Below are 15,088 nucleotides of genomic sequence, written 5' to 3' on the forward strand. Positions count from 1 at the left end.
ATATTGTGGAATACGTTAAGGAGTATAGGTATTAGCTCTTCCTGGAAGTTCTGGTAGAATTCTGCATTGAAACCATCTGGTTCTGGGCTTTTTTTGGTAGGGAGATTTTTGATAACAGCTTCTAATTCTTCGCGACTAACAGGTCTATTTAGATTGTTCACCTGTTCTTGGATAAACTTTGGTATATGGTACTTATCTAAAAAAAAAGTCCATTTCTTTTACATTTTCGAACTTTGTGGCATATAAACTTTCATAGTAAGATCTAATGATTCTCTGAATTTCCTCTGTGTCTGTGGTTATGTCCCCCTTTTCATTTCTGATCTTATTAATTTGCATGTTCTCTCTCTGCCGTTTGATTAGCTTGGATAGGGGTTTGTCAATCTTGTTGATTTTCTCCAAGAACCAGCTTTTTGATTCATTGATTCTTTGGATTGTTTTCTCTGTTTCTATTTTGTTGATTTCAACCCTCAGTTTGATTATTTCTAGTCTTCTAGACCTCCTGGGTGAATCAGCTTCTTTTTTTTCTAGATCTTTCAAGTGTGCTATTAAGTCTCCAGTGTGTGCTTTCTCCGCTTTCTTTAATTGGGCACTTAGTGTTATGAACTTTCCTCTTAGCACTGCTTTCATAGTGTCCCATAGGTTTGAGTATGTTGTGTCTTTGTTTTCATTAAATTCAAGGAAGAGTTTAATTTCTTTCTTTATTTCTTCCTTGACCCAGGGGTGATTTAGTAGTTGACTGTTCAGTTTCCATGAGTTTGTTGGCTTCCTGGGGGGAGCATTATGTTGAATTCTAATTTTAGTCCTTGGTGATCTGACAAGACACAGGTAGTTACTAATATTTTTTTGTATCTGTGGAAGTTTGCTTTGTTACCGAGTATGTGGTCAATTTTCGAGAAGGTTCCATGAGCTGCAGAGAAAAAGGTATATTCTTTCCTATTTGGGTGGAGTGTTCTATAGATGTCTGTTAAGTCCATTTGATTCAATACCTCCAATAGGTCTCTCAATTCTCTGTTTGGTTTCTGTCTGATTGACCTGTCCATTTGTGAGAGAGGAGTGTTGAAGTCTCCTACTATTAGTGTGTGTGGTTTGATGACTGCCTTGAGTTCTAGAAAAGTTTCTTTTACATATGTGGGTGCCTTTATATTAGGAGCATAGATATTCAGGATTGAGACTTCCTCCTGATGAATTGTTCCAGTTATGAGTATGAAATGTCCATCTCCATTTCTTCTGATTGATTTTAGTTTGAAGTTGATTTTGTTAGATATTAGAATGGTCATGCCCGCTTGTTTCTTAGGTCCATTTGCTTGGAAAACCTTTTCCCAACCCTTTACTCTGAGTAAGTGTCTGTCTTTGTGGTTGAGGTGTGTTTCTTGTAAACAGCAGAATGTTGGATCCTGTTTTTGTATCCAATCTCTAAGTCTGTGCCTCTTTATAGGTGAATTGAGTCCATTGATATTAAGTGATATTAATGACCAGTGGTTGTTGACTCCGGTCATTTTTTTTTTTTTTAGGTAGTAGAGTGTATGTGTTTTTCTTCTTTGATTTGTGCTTGTGAATGGTCGCTAGATGTTCGAGTTATTGTAGGTCTTGTTGGGAATGTTGGATTCCTTCGGTAGTGATTTTCTTTCTAATATTCTCTGTAAGGCTGGATTAGTAGCTATGTATTGTTTAAATTTGTTTTTATCCTGGAATATTTTGTTTTCTCCGTTGATAGTGAACAATAGCTTGGCTGGGTATATTAGTCTGGGTTTGCATCCATGGTCTCTTAGTTTCTGCCTTACCTCTATCCAGGATCTTCTGGCTTTCATGGTTTCCATAGAGAAATCTGGTGTAAGCCTGATAGGTTTACCTTTATAAGTTACTTGACCTTTTTCCTTTGCAGCTCTTAAAATTTTTTCTTTAATATTTATGTTTTGTGTTTTGATTATTATATGGCAAGGGGATGTTTTTTTCTGATCCAATCTATTTGGTGTTCTGTATGCTTCTTGAACCTTCATAGGAATATCGTTCTTTAGGTTGGGAAAGTTTTCTTCTATAATTTTGTTGAATATATTTTCTGGGCCTTTGATCTGCAGTTCTTCTCCTTCTTCAATCCCTATTATTCTTAGATTTGGTTTTTTTATTGTGTCCCAGATTTCCCGAATGTTTTGTGAAGAGAATTTGTTGGATTTGCCGTTTTCTCTGACCAGAGCATTTATTTTCTCTATGGTATCTTCAGAATCTGAGATTCGTTCTTCTATCTCTTGTATTCTATTGGTTATGCTTGATTCTGTAGTCTCCGCTCGTTTACCTAGGTTTTCCATATCCAGCCGGTTCTTGTTTTGTGTTTTCTTCATTGCCTCCATTTCAGTTTTCAATTCTTGGACTGTTTCCTTTACTTGTTTGATTGTTTTTTCTTGGTTTCTCAGGGTAGCACTCACGGATTTACTTATTTCTTCAAACTTTTTGTTATATTTCTCATCCATTTCTATACTCATTTCTTCAAACTTTTTGTTATACTTCTCGACCAGTTCCTTAAGGGAGTTATTCATATCCTGTTTAAGGGACTCTATTGCTTTCATAATGGCACTTTTTTCCACTTCATCTGGGTTAGAGTGTTCAAATCCTTCTGTTGTAGGGTCGTTGGGATCTGATATTTTCATGTTGTTTTTCAGATTGTTGGAGGAGGTCTTGCCTTGGCGTCTGCCTATCTCTTCGATCAAATGCTCTCTATTGGAACTTCTGGTATTGGGTCAGGTTCCCTTGTTGGGCAGGGAGTTCACTGATAGAATGCCTACCTTTCCCCAGGCAGGGTATTGAAGCACAGGCACTCCCTCTTTCCGGGATGCCCCTACAGAGCAGGCCCAGTGTGCAAGGCAGCTGAACTGGGGAAATTTTATGGCCTCAGTGGGAGGGGAGAAATATAGAAATTTGTACCTGGATGGAAGCTGGGATGGCAGGCAGGAGAGCCTAGCAGGGTGGAAACAGCACTGCAGGCTGACCTGGGAGTCTATGGGGTCGGGGAAAGTCCTAGCTCCTCCTCGCCGGGCCCCTGCCGCGGGCCCAAATCAACTCACCACTCCGAAGGCCCTCTGGGTGGAAGCTGGGATGGCTGGCGGGGAAGCTAGCAGGGTGGAGCCAGCAGAGCAGGCTGACCTGGGAGTCTATGGGGTCGGGGAAAGTCCTAGCTCCTCCTCGCCGGGCCCCTGCCGCGGGCCCGAATCAACTCACCACTCCGAAGGCCCTCTGGATGGAAGCTGGGATGGCTGGCGGGGAAGCTAGCAGGGTGGAGCCAGCAGAGCAGGCTGACCTGGGAGTCTCATGAAAAGTCTTAATGTCTTAAAATATTTTAGATGCCATATTTTGAAAGTCTCTGACAGATTTGAAGAATCCCTATTTGAAATACATCTCTGTACATCTAGAAAATCTAACTAACATTAGTACAAACTTGAGTATTACTATCATAGATGACTCTCTACCTCTATTTTAATTATATATTACATGTTCAAATGAGCAGCACAAATACAATACCTTAATCAAGAGCAGAAATGCATATGATACAATTGACTTTAAATTTGTGTCAATAAACCAAGATCAATACCATTGCAATTTTCTATAGCATATCCCCCTTTAAATGTAAAGAAACATTTATGAATTGTATTGGGGAATATGGGTATAGTTCTCTCCAAACTGCTTCCTGCTTTTCCTTTGTGATGTAATTTTTTGGGGCTTTCATGCAACCTTTTGTATGGTCTGTATTCATCAAACCACATTAGTCTGGAAGAATTCCACAGGTTCTCATCCTCTGTGGTAACAAAAAAAAAAAAACAACTTTTCCAAAGCAACAAATCCTTAGATCCAAATTCTGAAGACATGATACCTTTAAAGTGTATGTGTTGGTTACTTAGCTCCTTTACAGTCCAAAAATTCAAAGAAAACACAATAAAATACATAATCCAGACCCTTTGTATATACTCCATCTTTGTGTGGCTTATTTGTTTTTATTCTATTACTTTTTACTATTTATTTTATTACCTTTACTCCTTTATGATGGTCTGTACTCTGTCTTTTTAAAGTCTTCATTTGATTTTTTATAAACCATTTACTTCTTTTTATAACTCTCTATTATTTTTCCTCTTTCTCCCAGGCTATGTACATTTTTTAAACACACTGTGTCTCATTTAGAGGTCTTTTATGTATGAATCTGTACTATTGTGTATCTGAATTTCTTTCCTGTTCTAGAGTGCTTCTTAAAATGCTAAGCCCTTCTTATGAACTTAAACTGTGCCTGCTTGCTCAACACAGTCCAACATGGCAGAGGCACATTTGCTGCCTCTGAGAGCCATGTACATTACCCCATTTTCAGGCATACATGGGGTCTAAGTTGCCATTATCAATCTTCTAACAGACCCCATAGCCAGTCCTCCAGAAGGAGTCAGAGTTGGCGCTGATAGCACAGCCTAGAAAGTTGGCATTTCAAAATGGTGGAGCTTTTTTTATGTTACCTTTAAATCAGGAAAACCTCACTTAAAGGTGCTGTAGCATGTCAGAAGTAAGCAAAGCCCATTTGGGGAAATAAATGTGGCTAAACTTCATTTTTTACTATCTAGAATTCCTTTCCAAGCTCTCTAAGATTTTAAGTGGATTTTAATTGGCCACATGGGCACCAGTTTTTTATGGGAAGCCACTCTTTAGTTCCGAGCTTCTCAGCCTGAAAATAATCACACAGAAACTGTATTAATAAATCACTGCTTAGCTTAGTTAATTATTGGTTAACACTTACATATTAATTTAATCAATTTCTATTAATTTGTATATTGCCACGTGACTGTGGCCTATGAGGTAAAGTTCTCAACATCTGTCTCTGGGCGGGCTACATGACTTCTCTCTGACTTCACCTTCATCCTCCCAGCATTCAGTTTAGTTTACCCAATCTACCCTAGAGTTTTCCTAAAGCTCTGGTATAGTCCCAAAGAAGTTTCTTTATTAAACAATGATAATCACAGCATACAGAAGGGAATCCCACAATATGAGTTTCTATAGCCTGAGCTCATTTCCTGTTCTTTGTGCCTACTGTGTTGTGGTTGAAACTAATCAGTCAGCTTTCTTAAGACTAGAGAGGGAGGGGGGTGGCAAGGGGGAGGTGGGGTGAGGGAGGGAAAAGGGAGGTGGCGAAGAGGTGGAAATTTTTAATAAGAAATTAAAAAAATAAATAAATAAACTGGGGTGCTTCAGTTTTCTGATAGATGAATAAAGAGTTGAAGTGAATGCATAACTTTTGTAGAAAATTCAGCAAAAGTCTATGAGTTATTTCTAACTTTTATGGTTGATTGATTTTTATCATGTGAAATAGGTATTTAACATGTATTTCTGGCTGCCATAGAAGTGATTGTGTGGACTAGGCTGGTATTCAACTCAGAGGTAGATACACATACATGTCTCTGCCTTCTGAGTCCTTGGATTAGAGGACTCAATGAATCCATCTTTTTCATCTTATTTTTCTTTTTTGTAGTTAGAAATTCATACAATCTCTCTTATCTGTACTCTGTACTGTTGATCTGTTTACATATCTTTCATTGTTAGTTAGTAGGCATTTCTCTTGCAAAGTGATATCCCTTTAAATGGGTTCAGAAATGACAATGGTGAACTTCATATTGAGTTTGCTTCTAAAGTGACTTGGTGATTAAATTATGATGTCCATGTCATGGAATAAGTTTGGGTAGCATCAGAATTCTATGACTATACTGTCAAAGAAGTATACATTTACAGTGTTCTCAAAATCATACTTTCTGTTGTACATGTGTATGGGATTTTAGAATGCAGTGACCTATGATGACGTGCATGTCAACTTCACTTGGGAAGAATGGACTTTGCTGAATCCTTCCCAGAAGAGTCTCTACAACGATGTGATGGTGGAAACTTACAGAAACCTCACTGAAATAGGTAAGACTGAATTATCTTTTATGTTTCAAATAAGGGGACAACTGGTCATTGGTTAATGATGCTCTTTTGTAATATCATTGAGAAAGAAGAATGGGTAAAGAAATTAGACATGGTTTTAAGTTTTGCTTCAAATGGTAACTATTTTTTTTTTATAATTTTTAATATGTAACATACATTTTTCTGGCACTGTATTTTAGGATATAATTGGGAAGACTATAATACTGAAAAACATTATCAAAGTTCTAGAAGACATAAAAGGTAATTTCCATGTATAAGCTGATACAGATGTACCTCTGAAGAATTTGTAATGATCCTATATGTTTTAAACCAAAACAACAATGTACATAATAAAGTACATTGGTGCATATTAAATTATCACAAAATCATATACCTAAATTTCAGATAGGTGAATTAAATTTGAAAGTTATTCTTTTAAGAAAGAAGTCAGGAAAACAATGCCTTAACCTATATTTCCGTTTGATTCATAATACAATGAGCTATTCTGTAAAATTGTCAATGCATTTATTTCATATTTTTCATATTATAAAAGATATACATTTTGAAAAGGTGATAAGTATATCTCTGAAACTCTCTATTACACTAATAGTTCATAGAAAAGGTAGTTTAACCCATATACTTGTGACTGTGTTAAATTTAGTGATGGGGCAGGTAGAGTCACAAATCAAGAGTGAGTTGTTGTAGAGAGGCCTTAATCCAGATACCAGAAGTCTATTAGGACAGAAAGTCAAACTGTGAACTCAATGTGGAAGCCTTATATTTGTTATTCTTCCTTTACTAAGTATATCATATGTTCCTCTGGATACAAGCCACATGAACATAGGGATGTAAAAAAATATAACATACCCCTCTCTCAGAACAAATAGAAGATATGTAACAGTCCCCATGTTACATGTTGAATTTGATGTGCACATATACAAGTAATTGGTTTTTTAGCTTCATTGTTAATATATCAACAAGCTCATATTTCAAAAAGGCACCATGAGTACTAGGACTGTGTAAAAACTTCTGTTTGTCATAGTTCACTTAACAAATGTAGTATCACTCACAGTACAGGAAACTTCATAAATGCAATAAGAGTGATAAAGCTTTGAGTTTTTTCAGTTCTCTTCAAATACATGAAAATTCTCATACAGAAAAAAAGATTCTGTAAATGTGAACCATGTGATAAAGGTTGTTATTAGCTATCCTCAGAGATGAAAAACAAGCCTTAATGAAGGGGAAAAACAAGATTGTAAACATGCTAATAAAACTTTAACATATAATTTTTCTTTAAAATAGGACTAAATTGTAAAATTAATTTATAGAGATAAAAATATTCAACAATGTATTAAATGTAGTAATTCTTTCACATGTACCATTATAATTATAGCCATGAGAAAAGTCAAACTAGAGAGAAAACTTCCGCATATTCTCAATGTGTTAAAGCCTTTGTGTGTCATCTTCACAGGCATGAAAAAACACATACTAGATTGAAACCCCGTGAAGAAAATGAGTGTGGTAAAACCTTTTTACATCATAGTCATCTTCAAATGTATGATAGATCATGCACTGGAGAGAAACCCTATGGATGTAATCAGTGTGGTAAAGTCTTTGCACAGCATATTCATCTTCAAAATCATGAACGAACCCATACTGGAGAGAAACCCTATGAATGTAATCAGTGTGGTAAAGCCTTTGCACAGCATATTCATCTTCAAAATCATGAACGAACCCATACTGGAGAGAAACCCTATGAATGTAATCAGTGTGGTAAAGCCTTTGCACAGCATATTCATCTTCAAAATCATGAACGAACCCATACTGGAGAGAAACGCTATGAATGTAATCAGTGTGGTAAAGCCTTTGCACATCCCAATTATCTCCGAATTCATGAAAGAATCCATACTGGAGAGAAACCCTATGAATGTAATCAGTGTGGTAAAACCTTTGCACAGCACCATCATCTACAAGGTCACAAAAGAACCCATACTGGGGAGAAACCCTATGAATGTAATCAGTGTGGTAAAGCCTTTGTGTGGCACAGTAATCTCCGAATTCATGAAAGAATCCATACTGGAGAGAAACCCTATGAATGTAATCAGTGTGGTAAAGCCTTTGCACAGCACCATCATCTACAAGGTCACAAAAGAACCCATACTGGGGAGAAACCCTATGAATGTAATCAGTGTGGTAAAGCTTTCGCACAGCATGGTGATCTTCAAGTTCATGAAAGAACGCATACTGGAGAGAAACCCTATGAATGTAATCAGTGTGGTAAAGCCTTTGCACATCCCGGTTCTCTCCGAAATCATAAAAAAACCCATACTGGAGAGAAACCCTATGAATGTAATCAGTGTGGTAAAGCCTTTGTGTGGCACCGTTCTTTCCTAATTCATGAAAGAACGCATACTGGAGAGAAACCCTATGAATGTAATCATTGTTGTAAGGCCTTTACATCTCCCAGGAGTTTCCAAAACCATAAAAGAACCCATACTGGAGAGAAACCCTATGAATGTAATCAGTGTGGTAAAGCCTTTGCACATTCTGGTTCTTTCCAAAATCATAAAAGAACTCATACTGGAGAGAAGCCCTATGAATGTAATCAATGTGGTAAAGCCTTTGTGTGGCACCGTTCTTTCCTAATTCATGAAAGAACGCATACTGGAGAGAAACCCTATGAATGTAATCAGTGTGGTAAGGCCTTTGCATCTCCCAGGAATTTCCAAAACCATAAAAGAACCCATACTGGGGAGAAACCCTATGAATGTAATCAGTGTGGTAAAACCTTTGCACAGCACATTCATCTACAAAGTCATGAAAGAAGCCATGCTGGAGTTAATACCCTATGAAAGTAATAGGTGTGGTAAAGCCTTTGTATGTCACAGTAGTCTCCAAACACCTGAAAGAACACATACTGGAGAGAAACCCTTTGAATATAATCAATGTGATAAAGCCTTTTCATTTATAGTGATCTCTGAAAACATAATAGAACCCATACTGGAGGGAAACATTACATATATAATTAGTGTGCTAAAGTCTTTGTTTATCATAGTCATCTTTAAAGACATGAACTAACATATGCTGGAGATAAACTCTATGAAGGCAACAAGTGTCGTAAAGCCTTTGGACTTCACAGTATTCTTCAAATGCATAAAAAAGCATACACTGGAGATAAACTCTATAAATGTAATCACTGTGGTAAAGCATTTGCATGTATGAATAATCTAAATCATGAGAAATATCAATACTGCATAGAAACCCTGTAAATGCTTTAGTGTGATAAAGTTTTGTACTTTATATAGGAGTAAAATTTTTGTTTGCAATAATCTGTTAAAATCTTTGTATATTACAATAGACAACTGACTACCTGAAAAAGATACTGAAGACTTTTTATTATAAAGTATTTGGTAAGATCTTTAGCCAAAACACTTCTAATCAACTATGATTTGGGTTTTCCTTCTGTATGCTGTGAATGTATTTTGTTACCATTGTTTAATAAAGAAGCTGCTTTGGTCCTACGGCAGGGCAGAATAGAGCAAGGCAGGAATTTTAAGCAGAGATAGAGGAGTAAAGAAAGAGGAGTCAGACTCCATGTGTCTGCTGAAGGAGACAGATACTCTGTAACCTTACTGGTAAATGACAAGTCTTGTGATAAAATACAAAATAATAGGAATGGGGTGATTTAAGATGTCAGTGTTAGTTAACAAGAATCCTGAACCAGTAGGCCAAGCTGTGTTAATTAGTATAGTTTCTGTGTGATTAGTTTGGGTCTGGGCATCCAGGAATGAACAAGAATCTTCTGCCTATAACACAAGAGTATTTATTCTGTAGAAATGAATTTGACACTGTTAACCATCTTCAAGTATTATGATGTCCTTTTTATACTGTTTATACTTACAAATTCATTGTAAAATGAATTTATAAAGCCCTATGTGTAGGGTAAGTGGGCCAACTAAAGAAACATATCCTGAGCCTGAAACCAGAGCCATTCAAATATACAATTTTGACTCTGAAACTGGAGCCAAATTAATATAATCTGATTATAAAACCAGTTATAGCCAGACTTTTCAACAGTCAGGATTCCTTTGTCTTTATAGCTCTAGATGTCCAGTATACTTCAACAGCAGTAGGTATATCCTGACATGACAGTGAGGGTACCTTTCTCTTCAGAGCTATAAGTATTTAGGATGCCTCTTCTCCACAGTTTCAGGGATACCCTGACTTAATAACAGTCAGGGTAGCTTTCCAATCAGCTGTAGATATCCAGGATTGTAGTTGGAGACTGCTTTGGCAGTTTCTGTTGCCATCTAGACCCAAATAGTCCCACAGAAAATATATTAAATACAACACTGTTTGGCCTGTTAGCTCAAGATTCTATTAACTAATTCCTATATCTCAAATTAACCCATTTCTGTTCATCTCAACACAAGGATGGTGGCTTATCAGTAAGGTTCTGTTCTGGCATCTTTTTGCTTCAACAACTACATTGCATCTCTTTTACTCTACCTACTCTGTATATATATTTCATCCAGCCTGAGTATATTCTGCCTTGCTGTAGGCCCAATCAACTTCTTTATTAGCGAATGATAATAAAACATGTTCACAACATACAAAGGATACCTTCCCTTCACAACTGTAGGTATAATCTGACTTCTGACAATCAGTGTTGTACAGAGGTTGCTTGTTTAGCTTCCAGCTACCCAGTTAGTTTAGATCTGAAGTAACCACACAAATACTGTATTAATTAAATCACTGCTTGGCCCATTAGCTCTGGCTTCTTATTGGCTCACTCTTACATATCAATTTAAACCATTTCTATTAATCTGTGTATTTGCCATGTGGCTGTGACTTTCTGGGTAAAATTCCCAGCATGTGTCTCTGGCTGCTCCATGTTATCTCTCTTCTGCTGTTCTTCCTCCTAGCATTCGGTTCAGTTTTCCCTGCCTACTTAACAGGCCAAGGTAGTTTTTTATTCATTAATGGTAATCACAACACAAAGTGGGGAATCCCACATCAAATCAGGATATCTTTCTCCCACAGCATTAGATATCCAGACTACCTTCCTTTCTTAGTTGTAGGTATAGCCTGACTTCTGACAGTCAGAATCACTTTCCCTTCAGAGCTATAACACAAGCACTATGCATTTAAAGAATAATGTAACCACTTTTTATTTTTTTCTCTTCAATTAAATGGAATCACTGATTCCAGTGTAAAACTTTATTGATTCATATTAGTTCATTTTCTGTTGTTGTGATATAATGTCTATCTATAAAAATTATAAACTTATAAAAATGAATTTGGCCTTAAGTTCCAGAGTAATACAAAATTGTCATGAAAGTGAGTGACACCACAACTGGACAGTGATGTTGCATACTTTTAATCCCACACTCAGAAGGCAGAGGCTGGTGGGTCTCACCTGCATGGTGTACAAGAACTAGTCCTCGGACAGACTTCAAAGCTACAGAGAAACACTTTCTCAAAAAAAAGAAAGAGTTATGACCACAAGTGTCTAACATGACAGCTAAAACAGAAAGCTAAGAACTCAAATCCTCAACCTACAGCATGAAGCAGAGAGTGTAAACTAGAAAAGCCTACCCCAAGTGACTTATTTCCTTCAGCAGAGCAGCATTTCATAAGTCTTCCCCAATGATTCCATTAACTTAGAAGGCTTGATTTCTCAGACTTCAAGCCTACCTGATTGCTTCATGATGAAGAAAAACTCTAAGCCATTAGGTGACTTAACACCTCTAGTATATTAATGAATTCTTACAAAAGAAAAACTTTCATGAGTGAAAATGTTTAAAGAGTTGTTTTAGTTGAGATTATAATATCAGTGTGCTTTGTGTGGGTATGTGAATGTGCATGCTGGTTTCTGATAATATTAGATCCTAGGATTTTATAACAGAAATTACAGGATATTGTCAAAAATCAGACCTTGGTCCTGGGAGTGAACATTTCTTTACTGCCCAGCCATGTTTCTAGTGCTCTACATATTTTAAAGTCTATGTGTTTCAATCCAAAGCCAGGAAATATGGATAAACTCACACTGATGAAAACTCTTTTCCTAAAAATGATTTTTTTAAGACTTTAGATATCACAGTTGTCTTCAGCTGTAAGAAATAATGTAATGTTTTATTTATTTTTCATCATATCCTTTATGAAAATAAATTACTTACCATGTTCCCTGAAGACTGATGGTACAGATCACTGCACTTTAGTTTGTATTTTGAAGCATTTGAGGTAGATACTAAAGTGTGCTCCAAGTGTGACAAATCCATTTAGTGAAGTTTATTTTGTGGTCCTTATATTTCTTCTGTGACTTGTTAATCTATTGTGGTTTTACATATTGATAGGTATTTTTCTACTATAATGTGTAGAGTGGTCCATTATTTCTTTAAATATCAGGCAGTGTCTGATCATATTTTTCAAGTAAGAGTGTCTATAAAATGGTGGTGGATTATTGGTTTTGTTTTTTCATATTTCCACAAATTCTCAAATTTCCTCGAGATTTTCTTATTTCTTATTAAGTTTTGCATACATGTTAGCAATGATTCAGGGATATATTTGAACTCATGATCCTCATGTGTCTACCTCCTGAGTACAAATCAAAGTGTAGATGATGTACTCCCAACGTTTGCTGTTTTGTCAACACAATTTTGCAATGTTAAAGTTAAAATGCTTAATAGAAGAGAATATAAGAAACATTAATGATCTCGTATGTATTCAAAAACTGTTTTTGTTTTTCTGGTAGAGATTTAATAAAGTAGAATAATCATCATTCAACTGTGTATCTTATACCATAGCTTCATGTTTTGTGTGTGTGTTTGTATGTGTGTGTGTGTGTGTGTGTGTGTGTGTGTGTGTGTGTGTATGCATATATATTGTGGTCCATTCTTTCCTCATTCCCATTACTTAACCATTTGTCATTTTATCTTGAGGAATTGCTTTGTAAGGAAATTATCCAGAGATGTCAGGTAATGTAATGTCACTAACATTTATTTTGTAACAAAGATTTATGGAGTGTGTGTGTGTGTGTTTGTGTGTGTGTGTGTTATGGGAGATTTGTCTGTGTTCTGTCAATCATGTTTTAAATAAATACTGATTGGCCAGTAGGCAGTCAGGGAGTTTAGGCAAGACAAACAGACAGGAATTAGAGGCAGGTTAATGAAAGCAGGAATATTCTGGAAAGAAGGAAGGTCTTTTGCCAGTCCTGCCCAGAACAAGGAAGGAGTTAGATGTGACCTGCCCCACCGAAAGAGGTACCAAGCTACATGATTAACATATACTAGAATAATGGGCTAATATAATTTATAAGAGCTAATACGAAGCCTTAACTAATTGGCCAATCAATTTATAATTAATATAGACTTCTAATTTTCTTTGGCGGTTACAGGCTGTGGGAACTGAGCAGGACAAAAATCCCAACAAACAAGCCCTCATGTTATATGTGTAAAATATGATTATTGGTTTGTAGGACGAATGCAGATATGTGGACATCAGAAAACAATTTTACATTTTCTACTTTTGGTCTTCTTAATGTGATTTTCAAGGTTAATTGTCCATCCTTGCACACCACAGACCTTTCCCATGCAACTATTTCACTGGTCCTCAAATAAGATTATTAGGAATATTGTAATAGTAAACTCTTGTCTCCTTTTCATATGAGGATAGAGGAACACAGTATAATTTGAATAATAAATCCTTTTGCATAGGAAATCATTTATATGATTATACATCTTTTTAATTTGTTTATCCTGGAGTCTAAACATTTGTTTATAACATTTTCTCATAAACCATGATTGAATGCCAAAGAATTGCCTCATTCATTAAAATTGGTTGCTGATAAGCCTGAGGACCTGTGTTCTATCACTGGGTGATCCATATTGCTCCTACATGTTTTTTCTTTTATTTCCACATTTGAGCAGTGGCATATGCACACTCCTACATACATAAATGATTTTTAGTCCTGAATAAGTGCAATTGAGGTCAATTGTAGTCAAATGAAATCCTAAGTTTCATCATTAAACTCACATAGGGGAAGAAAATAATAGACACCTGTGAGTTGTCCTCTCAGTGGTACATACACATGGCTCAGGTGTTAACACACAAACAGAGTTCAATCAATTTTATATGCATATAGTTAATAAACAAAGAAAACAACCCACTTATTAAGCACATATAAAATGATGACATGTTTAAATTATAGAATTCCAAGAAATATTACTGTTCATCAGAACAATGATGGTCTTTTTAAGCCATACTTTATCCTTTTTCTGATTCAATGATAGGTCATTTAAAAACACATACTTCTACTGAACCCAGAGGTGCATGGCTAAAATCCTAGTACTTGCGGAATTGTGTTGGGCCAATCTCTGAGTCTGTGAACATCTTGGTGCCCATGGTGAATTCCATTGCAGCTATGGCATTGTGAACATACCCTGTGTCAAAAATTCCAAAAGTACAATCTTATCTCAAATTTTGGAACTTTTCCTAATATAATCTGGCTGGACTCTGACTGGTTTCAACAACAGGTTTTGTTATCTTACATCAAGAGAACTGTGTTAACAATAAAACTGAGAAGCAATATGTAGAGGTGTAGAAATCCATTGAATTCTTTGACAACCATCAAGAGGGGACTTTCCTCACCTTCAAGTGGCAGGAGACAGAAGGAATAGTATCTCATCTTCATCTTCAGCATTATTATGACATGGAGAGTTGGCTCAGTAGTGCTACTCCTTTTGGATACCAAAGTTTAATTTCTAGCAGGTACCTATATTTGATTCTTCAGAACTACTTGTATTTCCTGGTCCTGGAGATCTGGTGCATTCTTCTGGCCTCCTAGGGAACCAGATATGTAAATGGTGGAAAGACATGTTTACATATTGTTAGAAAGGGTTTCTTCATGTGTCTATTATCTTAGAAAAAATAAAAGAATAAAACTTAATTTAAGCATATAAGTTTTGCCAGTGAGTATACCAATGGCATTCCAGGAACCAGTAGTGACCAAAGATGCTGTCTGATTCCCTGTGACTGGAGTTGCAGACAGTTGTGAGCTGTCTTTTGGGTGCTGGAAATCAAAAGTCAGGCCCTGTGGATTAACAGCCAGTGTTTTAAGTGCTGAGCCTTCTATTCAGCCCCATGAATATGTCATTAATAGCAGTAAGGT

The 15,088-nt window shown here is 36.3% G+C and overlaps 1 protein-coding gene across 1 annotated transcript in view; it reads left to right on the forward strand.

Annotated features, from left to right (window-relative positions):
* The window catches only part of LOC146895030 (uncharacterized), a 100,154-nt gene extending 91,295 nt beyond the window's left edge, over nucleotides 1-8,859 (forward strand). Inside the window, exons 2-4 of the mRNA XM_087900324.1 lie at nucleotides 5,796-5,922; nucleotides 6,120-6,180; nucleotides 7,313-8,859. Of these exons, the coding sequence (XP_087756450.1) occupies nucleotides 5,796-5,922; nucleotides 6,120-6,180; nucleotides 7,313-8,771 (1,647 nt within the window). The 3' untranslated portion in view covers nucleotides 8,772-8,859. The remainder of the gene's footprint in view (nucleotides 1-5,795; nucleotides 5,923-6,119; nucleotides 6,181-7,312) is intronic.
* Nucleotides 8,860-15,088: the final 6,229 nt, after the last annotated feature.

The sequence above is a fragment of the Myodes glareolus genome, chromosome 22 (genome assembly GCF_982192425.1).
Source record: "Myodes glareolus chromosome 22, mMyoGla1.1, whole genome shotgun sequence".
NCBI lineage: Eukaryota > Metazoa > Chordata > Mammalia > Rodentia > Cricetidae > Myodes > Myodes glareolus.